At 31.0% G+C, this 18,320-nt stretch overlaps 3 protein-coding genes across 6 annotated transcripts in view; 1 reads left to right on the top strand and 2 right to left on the bottom strand.

Annotated features, from left to right (window-relative positions):
• LOC127072788 (FHF complex subunit HOOK interacting protein 2A-like) overlaps positions 1–18,320 on the bottom strand; it is a 158,807-nt gene that overhangs the window by 33,923 nt on the left and 106,564 nt on the right. The window lies entirely within an intron of this gene.
• Positions 187–3,313, bottom strand: LOC127072791 (BLOC-3 complex member HPS1). 3 transcript variants are annotated; one of them, XM_051013509.1, is made up of 8 exons: positions 3,057–3,313; positions 2,640–2,905; positions 2,101–2,567; positions 1,370–2,013; positions 1,122–1,289; positions 941–1,054; positions 787–872; positions 187–651 (listed from the first exon to the last, which is right to left on the bottom strand). In XM_051013509.1, exons 1-8 carry the CDS (start codon positions 3,174–3,176, stop codon positions 474–476), a joined length of 2,043 nt encoding a protein of 680 aa, XP_050869466.1. In that variant the 5' UTR covers positions 3,177–3,313; the 3' UTR covers positions 187–473. The 3 variants fall into 3 exon arrangements, with proteins under 3 accessions (XP_050869466.1, XP_050869469.1, XP_050869468.1); XM_051013512.1 differs by having other exon boundaries at positions 187–574; XM_051013511.1 differs by having other exon boundaries at positions 1,122–1,267; positions 1,387–2,013.
• LOC127072792 (putative uncharacterized protein DDB_G0271606) lies at positions 3,320–16,868 on the top strand. 2 transcript variants are annotated; one of them, XM_051013513.1, is made up of 4 exons: positions 3,320–3,535; positions 3,600–3,758; positions 4,114–4,423; positions 14,880–16,868. In XM_051013513.1, exons 3-4 carry the CDS (start codon positions 4,229–4,231, stop codon positions 16,689–16,691), a joined length of 2,007 nt encoding a protein of 668 aa, XP_050869470.1. In that variant the 5' UTR covers positions 3,320–3,535; positions 3,600–3,758; positions 4,114–4,228; the 3' UTR covers positions 16,692–16,868. The 2 variants fall into 2 exon arrangements, with proteins under 2 accessions (XP_050869470.1, XP_050869471.1); XM_051013514.1 differs by lacking the exons at positions 3,320–3,535; positions 3,600–3,758 and having other exon boundaries at positions 4,016–4,423.

The raw sequence follows: 18,320 nt of genomic DNA, 5'->3' as shown, positions 1-18,320 counted from the left end.
TATTGATCAGGTAATAATTCAATTCTTGGAAAATATTACAAAGACTTGTGACATTCATTTTGGTGGAAAGAAAAAGGAGAATTTTTTGTTCTCAATACATCTACGTATTGCAAAACATTCTTAATGTATAATTATTTTCTCTGTTACGTCATGTTGAGTGATATATAAGGAATCAAAAACTGAAGCTGTGTTTTTATGCCCTTTATTATGCTTAAGTAAAACTTGGGAAGAGTATTGAAAGGTTTCTATATTAATACTTTCCTGTGTATAACATATTACATTAAATTAATAAAAGTATAAAATAAATATGTATTTTCGAATATCGTATTTTATAAATACTGAGTTAATACGTAACTTTGAACACCTTATAGATAGGCAGTTCAAAATTTTCTTTCTTCTTTTTTTTTCTTTTTCTTCTTTTATACTTTTACTGTATAGATGTAAATAACTGTTACAATATATATCAAAAAAAATTACAGAATATCAGCAGGATTGTTTGGTACACCTGTAACTTCCCATATAGTAGCTGCAAGTCTTCTGGAGTGCTCCAAAACGCAAGATGAGGTAGCCAATCCTAAATGTACACAGTATAATTCATAGATCCTAATTTTATTTGGAGATAATTTCGGAAAACACGCTTCAGCCAGTTTCCTGAACAAAGTCATATTTAAAATTGTTATTTATATTAATAAAATATACATACATACATACATACATACATATATATAAAATAGGTCGAAATTAAAAAAATGACAAAACATACGAGTAACACATTTTGTTACATACCTATAGTAATCCCCGCAAAGTATACCAGGTACTGGAAAATTTTTCATCAAATGATTCAAATAAACTTTCAATTTAAGTGGAGATCCCTAAATGGTAAATACATTTTTGTTAATTATTTTATCATTAGAAATATGTAACATTTAAAAATACGTACGGAATTATCTTCGAACCATAAAAAATAAGCATAATTAAACGTTGTATCTTTCCACATAACTGATAAATGTCCTTCTTGCAGGTGCATTCTACTTTGCTTCACCATATTCCAAATCTATATAAATTAATGTCAATATTAAATCAGGAATTTGATTGCCCTTGTAATTGATTATTATGTCTACCTTTTTTGTAGTAAGGGCAAGAGTTTCAGAATTGGTGAAGTCTAATGTTGGTGCTGTTAATCTGTGGGTTGTTCTGTCTATGTATATAAAATGCACCAAGCCTGGAAATTCTTCTAGATATTTGTTGATGGTTAGGGAAGTTCTCGTAGATTGTGTAGCATTAAGGACCTATATTTGCATATTTTTATCAAATAATAATGTATGCAAAAAAAAATTGTAATAAAAAAGCATAAAGAACAAAAAATAACTTTTAAGAAAGGATATGATCCAAGAGTGAAGTTCTTCAGTGCTTTTACTTTAAGAAAATCACTGAAATCGTTTAATTTTTGGCGCACCAAACGGCCTACTGTTGTTAGTACATCAACGCCTTGTTTTAAAAAATTTCTATCGAAACACGTCAAACGAAATAATTCTTTTACAGTATCGGTAAAGCCAGATGTATTGGACTCGATTTGAAGAATCGATTCTGGATCCCTAGATTTTAAAAGTTCTGTATACTTCTTTTTTACGAATTCCCATTTCACTTGCAATCTTCTTTGGCACATATCAACGTCGTTATTAACATTGGCTCGATTTTTTTTAATTCCATCTAAACCTTTCTTTATAGATGTGTCAAGACTATCGAATGCTGGTCTTAATTCATCAAGATCTCTTTGAAGTTGTAAACCATTTATAATATTTAGATAATGGAATGTGTCATATAATCCAGACGATGTGGCCAGATTTGTTACTTCTATTATAGTTACAAGATAAATACCATCGTCTATTTCAAAAACATGGACAGCATTCGCAGTGTAATCGTGTTCAGATCCAAGGAGTATTATTTGGCTGTACAAACCATCATGTGCTAAAGAATGAAGATCTTCGCTTAGAGAAGATTCCCTTGACCCTCCTGTAATGCAGTATAACAAATAATAGGTAATAAATGTTGACAATAACAATAATCTTTTTTTAGAAACTATTAATCTTGATATCGTACTAAATAAATTTGTGATATCTTCCAAAGTGGGATTTGATAGCTTAGCACCAAATGGTTTCGCTTCTTCTTCTCTAGAAGAGTTATTATGTGGTAATAGAATATCACCGTTATCATCTCCATTTTGATCCGTTTCGTTGTCAATTTGTTTTTTTTGATTAATAACCCAACACATTAAGATCATTAATAAAATATCAGATGCGCATAAATCATGAGCATTTTTACTAGAGTACAAGGATAAAAATTTTTGTTTTACAAGTAAAAGAACATGTATATTTGAAAATTCAGACTGTGTTTTCAATTTATCGCAAGCATCATTAAGAACTTTTAAAATCACAGATGCTAAATCCGCATTAACAGATAATTGTTCTACAGCTTCTGTCAATATACTTTGTTCAGAACCACGTAATTCTACCCATGCATCTAACAAAGACGAAACCAAACAGACCTTTTGCCTACTTGATTTTAATCTAAAACCAATATAATAAGAATTAGAATTTAAAGAATATTAAAAGCATAGAATCGTACTAACACATTCTTACATTGTAACATCTGGTCCACAAACATGTCTAACTATCGAAACACATATACCTAAAGTTCTCTTCATTAATTCTATGTCTTCTATACCAACGTAAATAAATGTGTATCCCATATATTCATCAAATACCATATTTGTACCATCTTGGCATTTCATAGATGTATAAGAATTACCAAATTGTGAAGCCATGGCGTATTGAGAAGTAACGATAGGTGAAAAAAGTTGCATAATAATATTTGGACATGGTTTTGGATCCATATCGTCAGTACTCTACAAAATGAATTATTTATTGTTATATATATAAATAATAATTCTATAAATTCAAACGTGGAGATAATTATATTATAATACCAATCAGATGAGAACGTTGTGAATCTAGTTACAAATTAAAATCTTTGAGCAATAATATTAAAAAATGTACCTTATTCTCAGTTATTAATCCTTGTGCTCTAGCTAATTTTTGTATATGAAATGCAAATTTTTTATCGCATTTAGTAAATAATACATCATTAAGATTGTCAAATATTAAAATTCCCTTCATTATAAAATTAAATAAAACTATTTAAGAACGTATTATCGAATATACGCAATTTTCCTTTCACTCTTAGATAATTATACCACTCATATGGTTTCGCGCTTTTACAGTTTACACAATCTTGAGCACTCTGTGTTCGTACCTGTCAAGAAATTGATCACAGATGGCACTGCATTTTCTTGTTAAACATAGAAATTCGATCGCCAGAGAGCGCAAGTCATATTTGTGTCGGCGCCATTTAAAAATTAACGAAACGAGATATCTGCTTGCACCTGTGTAACATTATCTATTATTTGTAAAAAATTGAATCAATTCTTCTTTTTCAAATAATCTAATCCAATTTATTTCAAGTCGAGAAAAAAGAGGTAAGAACATTTTCAAAGAACTTTCATCGCTGCGACAACAACTCTATTTTCAACGAATTTGTAGGGGTTATTTCTCGATAGTTGTATTTATATACTTAATCAATTTAAAAATACGTTCGATAAATGACGTAGAAAAATAAAGAAAATAAAAAAAAAAACACACAATTATATCCAAGAGTAATCAAGATATTAATCATTGTCGGTATAGATAAGAAATAAACAGGTATGTAGAAACGTAAAAAAAAAGAAAATATATATATACAATATTCTTCGCGCTTTATTATTACAAACTAATCAAAATAATTTATTACGATACATCATTTTTGCTTACTTTGCAATACATCGTACGTGGAAGACGTAAACATGTATGTACAAACGTAGAAAGAAACAGTCCGATATTCTTGCCATAAACAAACATAATAATCAGTTACTACAAATAATGTATTATAAAAAAAAAAAAAAAAAAAAAAAAAAAAAAAAGAGATCGCTTGAAGTTTACGAAAAATTCCAATTAATAATATAATATACCCCGTTATACCATTGTACCATTTCTTACTCTTGAATTAATTTTTTTTTAGGAAAAAAATAAAAAAGAAAGAAGAGTAGAGAAACAGAGAGAAAGAGACAGAGAAAATGATAAAAGTAAATCGCATATTCGTTTAATATAGGTCAGGAGAACGCGAACGACCGAAAATGGTCGAAGATCGAACCGAAGAAGCTATCTCGTCGATTCTTCGCGTATGTATTCTTGGTAGGTATATATTCTTGTATGGTGGTATACATGGACCCCACCTCTTTCATGAAACTATCGCTACTTGCGTGGAGATCATCTCCGGAGTAAAAGCTGAGAACCGGGCAAGCATAGGCACAGACAGCATCATGCGCTTGGTGAGTACAAAACGAATTCAACGATATTTTCTTTTCTTTTCTTTTCTTTTCTTTTTTCCTTTTTTCTTCTTTTTTTAATTTTTTTTTCCCCTATTTTTTTCTTTTTTTTTTTTTTAATTACTATCATATTACTCTCATTTTTCTATCTACGAGGACTCAATTAACTTATCCTTCTCTTTTCCCTCTCGCTGAATCACGGTGACGACTGAGAAAACACTTTGTGATCAAGAGTGACAGTGAACGTTTCGATTATACAAGTGAAAATTGTATGTATGTATGTATCTATCAGTGAACTGCTCTATTTAAAATTTAAAAAGAAGGAGCAACAAGTTTGAGGATAATCTGTGTTCATTTAAAAAAAAGAAAATCCTCGCAAGTTTTAGTATTCCTTTTCGATCTCAATAACGCTTTCTTTTCTTTTCCCGTTCGCAGACACTGATTCAAAGTATTGATTGGTATTCGAGAGATTTTAAATACGATTGGAAGATAGAAAGAAAAATAACAAACAAACGAAAGAAGTAACAATGTCTTTGTTTTTCATCAATGAGATATCAAATGTGATTTCTAGATATTTTTTTCTTTTCTTTTTTTCTCTCTCTTTTTTTTTTTTTTTGATTTATAACGATAAGAAAGAGAAGTAGAAAGATATGCATTTCTCGATGGCAACTTTCTTCTTCTGAGTTTCCCGAGAGTACAAACTATATATATGTATATGTGTGTACATATGTATATATACATACATATATGTATTTATGGATATGTATATACGTACGAGTTTTTCTTATGCCCTTTTAATCAGACATCGTCGATAATTCTTTCTTTTCTTCTTTTAACCGGCTTGGCCGATTTGTCTTCTTCGTGTATCGACAGTTCCGCTACGTAAAGTGAAAACGTAGCATCGTTTGTAAATATTTGTCGCAAAAGAAGTCTTTCTTCTTTTCTTTTGGATCGTCAGTGTTTGTCTTATGCACTTTCGTTACTTGAAAGAAAAAAGAAGAAAAAAAAAAATATATATATATATATATATCGAAGCATCGACAAAATAACGAAAGAAGCAAATTTTCAATGATTTTAAGTACACATTGATAACGATAAAAATTTCTTTCCTTTCGTTTCCACGCAAGGATAAAATTAGAAAATTATATTTTCTCGAGGACGATTTCACGAGGACAGTTGTTTTTTATTTATTTATTTTTTTTTTTAAATTTTTATAATCGCTGATAAAGAAGACGTTGATAATGATAATAATTTGTTTCATTTTCACAAGGATACTTATCGTTTTCTCTCGTCGATAATTTGACATACTAACACATTTATTGGCTTTCATTGTAACGGTTTAACGTTGTATACGTTTGTAAAATAGAGAAAATCAGATAAGAAAAAAGATTAGAAAGATATTCGTTTTGAATTTTTTCTTAAGTCGGTGGTAACGTACTCGTGTATCATTGAGACGACCGTGAATTTCACGAGTAAATCACGCGAGCAGTTGCAGTTTGCGTTCGCTGTTTCGACGGCCCACTTGTCATGTGGCACACGTGCGTGTTCTTCTATGATAGCGTTCTAATTGCCATATTTCAAATCGTTCTACCACGCAAATTAATAGCAACACGCGAACGAACGCTTACCAACGCTATCGAAATTGATCTCGCTTTCATGGAAAAATCATAATCCTCTTTCTCTTTTGTATATCAATCGAATACGAAACTGAATTAATTAGGATCATTGAATTTGTATGAATCATGAAAGAGAGAGAGAGAGAGAGAGAGAGAGAGAGAAAACATTCGAGTCTCTTTCGAATTTCACTGGTTTCGTTTTATTCATTCGCAACTGATTAATTATATTTTTTCTTTCTTTTTTATTTTGAAAATCTAATTATATTATTTTACAATTAATTGTTATTATTTAGAACTTATTAGAATCGTGATTATTTGTAATTGTTTATTCTTATAAATTATATAGAATCATTTAATATTAAAAATATTTCTAATTAGTTCTGAGATATAATAAGTCATTAATTAGAACAAGCTTTTTAATTTCTTTATGCGTCAATGAAATTTATTTTCTTCAAATTCTATTCCACTATTATTTAATTGTTTTTAATTTTATCTTAACGCATTAGAAGATTTGATCGTTTCGATTATTGAGGTTTATGTCATGTTATAAATAAATTCGTTTATGTCGAAGAAGCAATAGGTTAAAGATCAAATCATGTTGAATGATTGATATTAGTTAACTACGAGTTTACATATCTACACAAGTACATAAGTATATATATATATATATATATATAGATAAAGATCCGTATAATCAATCTTCTCATCTTCTTTTAAAACGGGTTTCGTTCACGTTGAAATTCTGGATTGCAGGTACCGTTGACTTTGAAGACCGTTAGATTCCAACAAGGACAAGTCGTTCTCCAAGAAATGCCCGATCACGGTTAATTTTCAAATTAACATGCCGAATGTTAGGGGTCACGCATTACATGTAATATGTAATTTTTTTTTTCTTCGCTTAAAGCTCTTATCCCTTATGCGTTAGCCGCATTCAAAGAGAAAGTAATTTTATAATCGGATTTATATGACGATGAGAGTTCAAAAGAATTGGGCGTGGATGAGTCTCCGCGTGTATTTTACTGAAAGTTCAATGACCCCAAAGCAGGTGGCATCTTTTCGAAGTACCAAGAGAGAAAGAGAAAGAGAGAAAAAAGTCTTTCTTTTTTTTCGAGAGGATGACGTGCAATCCTTTGAAACAGAAGATAAAACTATAGCTAGAGTCCATATTTAATTTCTACGCATAGATTTATGTATGTCTGTGTATATATACATATATATGCATAAATATACATACATACATATATGTATATGTATGTATTCATTTATAGATATTTGAAACGAGAATGTGAATTATAACTATTGGAAACAGAACATAAACCTACAAATATAGAATCTATCAATTATACCTATAAAAACATATATATATAACAATATAATAATATATATATATATATATATATATATATATATATATAAATCTAAATGAAATATAAAGATATAGATTATATACATATAGTATATGTATATATATATATTATATATATATATATAATATACATATTATATAGATAAAAATGTAGATGAGAAAAAGGAACAATTTCTTTTTTTATATCCTAGAAAATGCATTGGAAAACTAGTTTTTTGATCTAAATTCATCCAATCGAGATGTATCGTATATCTAATCGTTGATAGCGATCATCAGTTAAAGACATAAATTCTCCAGTTCGCATGCAAGCACATATGTACAAACACATATGTAAAATCTCTCGTTTGGAAGTAGTCACGATACTCAGAGTCAAGCAAGTCGGCCCGTTATTCGCCGACTTTCACTCCTCTGAGGTACTCTCTGAGGATGATACGATGCGTAGCGGGAGCATACGTTGCGTTTAATTGCATTCGGTCCTGTCCTCTTTCCTCTCCTCCTCTTTTTCCTCCTTCTCCAATTCCTCCAACTCCTCTTCCATCTCTATTTCCATCTCCTTTCTCTCTCTCTCTCTCTCTTTCTTTCTTTCTTTCTTCGTATGCCATCCACCATTGCATTCACATACATATTATTTTTCACTCATGGTGCATTATTCAACGCCAAGGACTCGTTGTATAATCGAGTTGGCGTACTTGGCGACACTGCTCGTTGATTCCTACTTTCACGCATCATTGCGTTTCCGCATTTCTTCGAAGGACTCCCTCAAAATTTTAATGAACGCAACCTACACGCGCCTCGTAGCGTAGGATTAACTCGAATATAGTTCGATCTCATAATAGAAAACGAAGAAAATGATTGGAGTGAGTCAGATAAGATTGATCAGAATCTATTAACGATAATAATAAAATACGAATCTTTGATTTCTGTTTGTTTTGTTTCTCTTAGGTATTACGATTAAATCGATACTACTGGTTGATTTCAAATTTCACTCATTCATTGAGTTTCCGTATCTCTTCGAAGGATTCTCTCTTGAAATTTTAATGAACAGAATGTACGTGGATTAACTCGAAGACACTTGAAACTTGCAGTAGAAAAGAAATAAAACGAATGAAATGAATCTGATAAGATTGGTCAGGGATCTGTTAAAGATAATAATAAATATAAAATTTGGATTTTTGTTTGTTTTGTATCGGAGATATTACGTCGAATCGATACTACTCGTTGATTTCAGTTTTCACGCATCGTTGCGTTTGTTTCTGCATTTCTTCGAAGGATTCTCTCGAAATTTTAATGAACGCAGCATGCTTTCTGGATTAACTCGAGCGTACTTATACGTTTACAGTTAAAAAAAAAGAAAAAAAAAAAATCAAACGAATAAAATGAGACAGATAAGATTGGCCAGAGTCTATTAATAAAAATGAATACAAATCTTGGACTTTTTATTTGTTTTGTTTCTGAGATATTACGTCAAATCGATAGTACTCATTGATTCTCGCTTTCACGCGTCATTTCATTTCCGCATTTTTTCGAAGGACTCTCTCGAAATTTTAATGAACTCAACGTACGTGGATTAACTCGAACGTACTTGCAACTTTACAGTAGAGAAGAAATAAAACGAATGAAATGAGACAGATAAGATTGATTGAAATCTGTTAATGATAATAGCAAATACAAATCTTTGATTTATATTTGTTTTGTATCGGAGATATTACGTCAAATCGATAGTACTCATTGATTCTCGCTTTCACGCGTCATTTCGTTTCCGCATTTTTTCGAAGGACTCTCTCGAAATTTTAATGAACGCAACATGCGTGGATTAACTCGAACGTACTTGCACTTTTACAGTAAAAAAGAAATAAAACGAATGAAACGAGACAGATAAGATTGGCCAAAATCTGTTAATAATAATGAATACAAATCTTTGATTTTTTGTTTGTTTTATTTTTCTGAGATATTACGTGAAATCGATAATACTCGTTGATTCTCTCTTTTTAATGAACACGAAGTACCTGGATTAACTCGAACATATTTTCACTTAACAATGAAAAAGAAAGAGAACGAACAAAATGATGAAGGAGAAAAGATCGATCAAACTTTGTTAATAATAATGGATACAAATATTTAACTTTTGTTTGTTTTGTTTCTGAGATATTACGTCAAATCGAGATTGTGATATTACAAGGATAAATCTGTAAGAGATTCAAGTTCTATGATATTAACGGGTTTTAGATTCAAGTTTAGGAAGGAGAAGCAAGTTCATGAGAGTAGAGATACTCGACATTCTGACGAGTGAAAGTAGTGCTTCTTTTCTCCTTCTTGAAGATTCCTCTTCTTCTTCTTCGTCTTCATATTATTATTATTATCATTATTATTATTATTATTATTTGTCTTCTTCTCTCTCTCTCTCTCTCTCTCTTTTCTTTTCATTCGTCGTTCTCATGACTTCCAGATAATATCTCTATCCTTTGATCGAAACGTCTAGATGAAGTAGTCTATACATTTTTCTTTCTACTTCTCTTTTATTAATTATAAGACATCAACACGAACATCTTTTTTAAATTCTAAACGTAACTCTTTTCAAATGTCGCTACTTTTATGTCTCCTCCATATGACGTAGAATAAATTTAGAAAGTTTTTTTCTTTTTACATTTCTTTCTTTCTTTCTTTTTTTTTTTTTGGAGTTTAGGCGTTAGAGAATTTTCGAAAAAACATCGTAGATGTTACAAGATTGAAAATTAGTAGCGATCTTACGACTATATATTTCGTATACAGTCGTTGTATATGTATGTATGTATGTGTGTGTGCATTTACGTGCAAATTAGCATCATAAAAATGAATAATCTAATAAGAAACTGTCCATAGTAAAAAATACGAATATCGTTTAACCCAGATCGTATCTTCATAAATGAATATTAATCAGAAATATTTCGGATGATCAAGATAAATAAGAAATCGTTAAAAAAAAAAAAAGAAAGAAAAAGAAAAAGAAGAAGAAGAAAAAGGAAGAAAGAAATAAAGAAAGAAAGGAAAAAGAAAGAGTCGATATTAGAAAGCAGGTGTCGTTAGAAAGCAAATAAATCGATATTTGATCATAATCTAATGAAATAAAGAGGAAGATAGAAAATTAAAAAAAAAAAAAGAAGAAAAAATACCGTTAGTATTCGATGATCGAAGAAATAGTAGATCGAGTAAGAATACGTACAGGATTCATCATTCTCGAGGTCATTGACCCGGCTCTAACAGTTTAATTGCATTGAAAGGTTCGTTAACGAACTTCACGGTTTCGATGTTGTTCTTGCAACAAGGCATACGTACGCGTGACGCAATCTTGCTATTCTCTTAAAAGAAGAAGAACTCTTTACGATCCGTTCGAGCAAATCCGGCAAAATTGAGTTCATCGACTTCCGGAAGTGCATTATGTCTTCGTTGAACGTTCATGCCCTCTTCTTCTCGATCGTTCACGAAATAGATATCGCGTGAGTGTATTCCAAATTGATGTTTTCCATCTAAACGGAGTCTCCGATTTAGATAATCACCTTACGTAAAAGGATTCTTTTGAAGTTTCCATTTCGATAAAAATAACGAAGGTAGGATAGAAGATCGTTAAATTTTTATCACCACGGTGAAATTCTCGAAATTTTATAATCGTTTAGGAGAATGATAGGTGTACTTACGACAGAAAGAGAAAGAGAGAGAAAGAGAGAGAGAGAGATCATATCGTGGATTTCTTTTTTTTCTATTTTTCTAGAAACATATTCCGAAGGAATATGTATTCTCAATAACGAAGAGAAATCATGGCGACGTAACCAAAAATTTATATATACGAAATAAGTTGTTTTGGTATGGAATAAGAAAAGAGATATGTGGTATAGGATACTAGTTAATTAATTAATCGTTTCGCAAAGACGACGTTTTGAATCGTATCGGTCGAAATGCAGGAAGGAGACAATTTGCATGATGATAATTTGCAAGCTGGAACACGTGTCAGGCTGGTTTTCTTCGCTAAGATTCTCGAAAGTGAAACTCATTGCCGAAAGTGCAGACACTGGACATGCCGTCAAAAAAAAAAAAGAAAGAGAGAGAAAAGCGTCACACCTGCGCGAACATCTCTCTGTCTCTCTCTCTCTCTCTCTCTCTCTCTCTCTCTCTCTCTCTCTCTCTCTCTCTCTCTTTCTCCTACTCTCGTGTGTGCTTCATCGAGATTAATGGATGCTGGACCAGCCAAGATGAAGACACTCGTAGAATTATTCGGTCGTTTAGAAAGTTTTCAAAGATGTATTTGTACATTCGATACAGACAACTTTGATTTTCGGTTAAAAAAAATTTATTATATGGAAGGCCATAGGTTTCTTTTCTTTTTCCAAGTTCATTCGACAAAAACATGTACATTGTCAGAATCTCATAATATTTCTAGAAATCATAGAATATCATATATGCGTGTATGTATATACATGTATGTATGTATATAATGTGTATATATAAGAATGAAAGGTATAAATTGAAATGAAGAAAAATCTTATGAAAACGATCGATAATAATTTTATATAAAATGATAAATATCTAATTGGGAATTGTTTCATAAAAAAAATTACTGAATCTGCAAATTATTACAAAATATCGCGTTAATAACGATGAAGATCAGATTTGAAAAGCAAAAACCAAATATTTTATATATATATATATATATATATATATATATATATATATATATAAAAGAAAAAAAAATAAATGATTCGTAATAAAACCGATTTTGTAATAAAATATATGATTCAGGAAAATATTACAAAATATTTTGATGATAATCGCAAATAATAAATTAAACAAAAAAAAAAAAAGAGAGAGAGAGAGAGAGAGAAGAAAAGTAATTGTAGAAAAAAATCGAAACAAAAATTGATAGAGTTAATACTTTCTCAGTCGTTTATTTCTCAACACGTTTTTGAAATTTCTTCCACAAGAAAATAAATTTGTTTTATTTCGACATTAATAAAACCCACGATAATTTATCTCATTTACAGTAACATAAATACATTAACGCCTATTAAGAAATGGAAAAGAAGTTTGTTAATTCTTAGCTTACGTATATGAATATATGCATACAGGAACCATACATGAACTTCATCGGCACGTATGCATAGTAGTATTTGCTTTTGTTTGTGAGGGACACGGGTGCGGCGCATATTCGCAGTTATGGCTTTCTTTGTAAATGTCAGCGGATATTTTCTCCTACCGAGGTTGAGAATAATATGGCTGGTGCCGTTAGTTGGAATAACAATAACGATCCTGTCAACTTCTCCTTCCTTTGTGACATGTACAGTGAATTTAAAAAATATTCAAACATTTAGTATTGTTCTCTAAAAATTTTTATTTTTTTCTCTATATTCTATATATATATATATATATATATATATATATATATATATATTTTTTTTTTTTTCTTCAAATGATAGATAACTAAACAATTTTACTTATCAAAGATAAAAAAAAAGATATTATGTATATACTTTTTTTTTCATTTAATATAAAATAACAAATATAAATAATTTTTTGTTTTCTTTCCACATTTTTTATTTAACACGAAATAATTTATTTATATAATTTTCGTAAGGAAAATATGAATGAAATATGAAACATTAAAAAATTTTAAATTATAATAAATAATGTTTCACTAGTTATTTAATAAAGAAAACTGTAATGAATAGTTCTAATACGAATACTTTTAATAATAATTGTACGTAGTTACTTCATTTTTAAGTAGCTATCATTTTCTACGAAGGAAAATATTGAAAATAATATACCTACACATGTTCATACTCGTAGGTACATAATTAACGTGATAGTGAATCATGGTAATTGATCGCGTGCGAAAAGCTTACTATCACGAACGAAAGTGTAAATCAATTTTTTTTAATCCATATATATTTAAACGTTCGCGTCGAAATATTTTCCATGAAGATATTTATCGGTAAATAATTCGAAATTAGCCGATAATACGACGTTAATAAAAAGATAGATAATGAGGTAGTAGCAAGAATATTCTTGTGGACTCGTTCATGTCGATAATTATCTAAATTATGATCGTTGATCGCGTATAAAATGGGAATATAATTATATAGCGGCTAGACTGAGTAATTATACCAAGTAGAGAGAATGAGTATCTCTATCGCAACGATTATAATATCGCGAAAAACATCAGTATAATTTATTGCAAATGATCGACAATGTTCTGAAACGTAACGATTTGTGTTAATATCGAGAAAAAACAATTATTTTTCTTCTTTTTTTTTTCTCTTCTCTCTTTCTTTCCTCTTTTTCTACCACTTCGAAATATTTTTTTAACGCCGGAAAATCTCCAACCAAAAACCACGAAGTATTATCTACGAAGAAATTGAATTATATATTAATTCCTTACTTCAGTCATCCGGGTCTCCGTTAACTGATTTCACGATATAATTTCACTTCTCAGGATGAAAGTTCTCGTCGAGTTTCAACCGTTTATTTTATAGAAACGTGCGAAATTCACCTACGCGACGATGAGACCTACATGATAAAATATTTTATTTCAAAAGAAAAACCTTAGATATTTATCGCGTAAAGTATAAATTTACTTAAAAACGAAAGGATACAAATCTCCTGAGAAACGAGTGACTGCAAGAGTCTCGACACAATGACGATTTTTATTTTTATTTGTAATATCTATTTTTCATTTTTTTTTTTTTCTTGAATCATTTATACAATTAAAGCTTTGAAGAAGCTAAGAAACGAGTAAGATCACAAAAGTATTATCACATCAAAAGTTTTATGACAATAAGTGTTACATATCGTGTTTTAATATTTTTGTTTTTACCACTTTTATCACGAATTATTTTTGCGCTAAATCTTTTTTCTTCTTCCTTCTTTTCTTTCGAAAAAAAAAAAAAAAAAAAATATTCCAGTAGCTATCTGTGATAAATCTTTGTAGTTACGTAGTTATATTTAATTACATTTCAACACAATTAGCTACGAAAATTCGCATAATCTCTTTCTTAGGCGTTTCTCTTTATTGCGAGTTAGTTTATTGCGAGCATTCCAACATAGAAATCTTCGACGTTGATTCTTTTTCTTTCTCATCTGTTTTTTTACGATTGAAGGTAGTATTCCCTTACAGTATTTAATCATGTATTGGTACAAGACATGCGTAACATTTTTACTCTTTTCCGAATACGACAAACACGTCTTGCATAATCGTGTAAAACGCGTTCTTAACGCGTCTAAAAGGAAAGTTACAGGTGTTTACTGTGGTTTTAGGAAGAGAAAATTATCTTAAGTTACTTACGAATCGTAGTAACGTAATCAAGATAAAAAAAGAAAAAGAAAGAAACGAGAAAAAAGAAGAAAGGACTAGTATATGATATTAAACGACAATAATAAAATTCTAATTGGTTTCAATTACGATGTTTAATATATAATAATAATAATAATAATGATGATGATGATGTTGCAGATAACTTTAATAATCGTTGCGATAGCAATGGCGTCGGTCGATCGATCGGCGGCCGAGGATGTCCCAGATTTATCCAGCAACTTGGATGTTCCAGCGGCTGCAATGAAATTGGATAAAAATCTACGTCGAGCTCTTTTAAAGGCTTTAACAGATTTGGAAACAGAATCAGTGGAAGAAAGAAAGGACGAGCCTGTTGCTGAAGCATACACGGCTAATCAATTTCAGGACGTTTCGAAGAAAGATTTGAATAACAAAATCGACATTGTTCAGAAATCTAGCTTTTCGTTCGATGGATTTCCTGGTGACGAAGAAATACCCAGCGAAGATAAGCTTCAAAATTCAAGCTTCGTTCAAACGGACAAGTACTTAATCATGTCTAGTTCACCCTCGATGACGATCGAGAAAGCTACGAGAAACGATGCTAGAAGTTTTCACGCTCAGAATATTATCACGTCTGATAAAAATCGAGGAATTAACGTAGGACCTAAGATAGAGCAATTAGATACGAAGAAATCGAACGTTAACTCTCACGTTTCATACAACGTTAACAAAGTAGATAGTATCGCTTTGCAATCGATGACTCCATTAACAGAAGGTCTTACTGGTGTTGCCAGCAATGGTATCGCAGTAGCGAATACATTACCTTTACCAAAACCGACTGTATCTAGTCCTACGGAGTCTCCTAAGCTAAACGATACTTTAACGAATGGTAGTAAAATAATACAGAAATCCGAGGAGGTGAAAATCTTTCAAGCACCGTTAGTAGCAGCGTTTACCGTTCAACAGGACGAAAGTGGTGCACCTAAAAGCGTTGTACCTATCTTCAGACCAACCGGAGATGGCCAGGCATTGACTCTGCAAGAACAATTGGAATTTAAGCAAAAGCTTTTGGAGAAACAGTTGGAAGAATTACAGCAACAGCAGATTCAACAAACTCAATTTCTGATCAGACAACGTCAGCTCTACGAGCAACAGATTAGACAGAAACAGCAGCAACAATTTTATCTTCACGAACAAGCGAGAATCAAGCAGATCGAAGAACAAACGAGATTAAAGCAACTGGAAGAACAAAGATTGAAACAATTAGAGGAACAACGATTGAAACAGTTCGAGGATCCAAGGATCTATCGGTTTCAACAACAATCTATACCATCACTCCAACAAAAGCATCGTTTCTTCGAACAGGCTACTAACCTTTTGAACCTTCCAACACCAATAGAATCCAACGTTCGTTTACAGCCCAGTGTCTCGTTAGAAGTACCCACTGTTGTCGTTCCACCTCCCTTTCAAGTGAATTTCCAAGATCAATTAAGATTTCAACAACATCGTCAACAGCAGCAACAACAACAACAGCAGCAACAACAACAACAACAGCAGAGATTACATCAGAGTTTTGGACCCGTAACAGATTTCCAACCACCCGTAGCAGCATCAACGAGGTTTAACAGGCAAGAAGCTTTCAACTCCATTGGTAACTTTGGCTTTAACGAGAAACCTTCGGCAACTAGAAACACCTTTACTTTCGGTGTTCCACAAAGAAATCCAATTAATTTCGTTTATAATCCTTACGTTCAGTATAGACAAACGAGACCACCGCAAACACCAGCGAAACAAATTCAACATCTTCTTTATCAATCAGGTATCGCTGGTGAAATAGGTAATGCTGAAGGTTCCGGTGGTCAAGAAGATTTAAATATCGTTTCTAAAGTTCTAGCATTAAACGTGGGTGCCATACCCAATAAGAATCTTCATTTTACCACAAGTAACCGTGCTAATGCCGGATTCGTCGCCAAAGTACCCGCAAATGCGTGAAAAACGAGATAATAATGAAGAAAGATCCAGACGAGTCATGTAAATTACTACAAGACGATATTAATTATGAGAATGTCGAGCTCTCTGTCACTATATATTAACTCCATTTATTTCTTTTTTTCTTCACTACACATTCCTCCGTGCATATATATATATATATATATATATATATATATATATATATATATATATATATATATATACTTCAATAACAACAACGATCTACTACAATATAAGTGACGCAAGAAACGATCTTCCGTCAGCTCAGGTTGTTCGTTACTTTTCACAAGGAACTTATTTCTTAACGAACATAATTATATTAATTAATTACGACTGCGTACATCGAAAGAAAAGTGGTAACGAATTATGCAAAACATGTGTTATGCTGTATTTTATTCTACATTGCAGATTTTGTACATACATAACTTGTTCTTTTTCCATACACGTCTAATTCTTGTTCTATTTTGTTTTACTTTATTTCATCTATTCTCTTTTTTTTTTTTCTTAATGGTAAACAAACAAACGAAGAAACAGAAAACGAACGAAAAGGATACGTAAGAATATAATTCGAGTGAAACGTTTATTTTATCGTATTTATCGAAGTTTCGTTTAAATCGATAAACAAAGTGTATTCTCTAGACTCGACTAAACTAGACAAGTTCTTATATATTTTAGTTCGAAGTAGTAGACATCGATACACGTAAGAAAGAACACGTGCTCTTCTTCTTCTTATTTTTTTTTTTTCAAAGATTAAAAGGTCCCACACGAAGTCGTGCATCGTGTCGCGTTCGATATTGAAAATCGCTTCTCCAACTGTAAATAAACTTTCCCCGACGACGATATACGTCGCACAATACCGGCAAGGAAGAGTACAAGAGTACGAAGAGAGAAGATATACTTTAGCGCACACGCGCATTCGCAACCAAGAACGTGTGTGTGTGTGTGTGTGTGTACGTGCATGTCCTCAATTTCACAAACGTATGGCATAGATTCGTGATTTCTCTCTGCGAGCTAATCGGCGAATTCTCATTGAAGAATCATCCTCAGATTATATCTTTTCGAAAGATAATTTTTCTTTCGAATGGAATCTACGATTTTTATTAATTATTAAAAAAGAAAGAAATTGTTTTTCATTATTGTTTGTGTCCGAAATGAAATTTGTTTGATTCTTCTTAAAACTCGCGTATAATCGCATTAGTTAATATCTTATAGATAATGATAGTAATGATATTAATGTTGTAGTAATAATAATAAAAATTATAATAATAATAATAATAATAATAATAATAATAATGATAATAATAATAATAATAATAATAATAATAATAAAAAAAAATAGATATAATCGACGATTATTGCTTATAATTTATCTGACGCCAATTTGTACGAGTTAATGTAAAAGTGTTAATAAACTAATTCGTTTCACAAAAGTATCTACGCATATATAAATCTTCGTATTTAATATTGTGCTATATTTGCATTGATTACAAAGAAATTATATATATATATATAGTTAGTAATAATTATTATAAAAATGAAATTGTAGTCAAATGAATAGATAATCAATTCAAATGGTTTTCCCGCAATTTTTGGAATTCAAATCGATAGTGCGCGCCATCTTTCGATCAA

The sequence above is a fragment of the Vespula vulgaris genome, chromosome 2 (genome assembly GCF_905475345.1).
Source record: "Vespula vulgaris chromosome 2, iyVesVulg1.1, whole genome shotgun sequence".
Lineage (NCBI taxonomy): Eukaryota > Metazoa > Arthropoda > Insecta > Hymenoptera > Vespidae > Vespula > Vespula vulgaris.
Note: the sequence above shows the minus strand (reverse complement) of the source record. Positions and strands in the feature narration are given on the sequence as shown.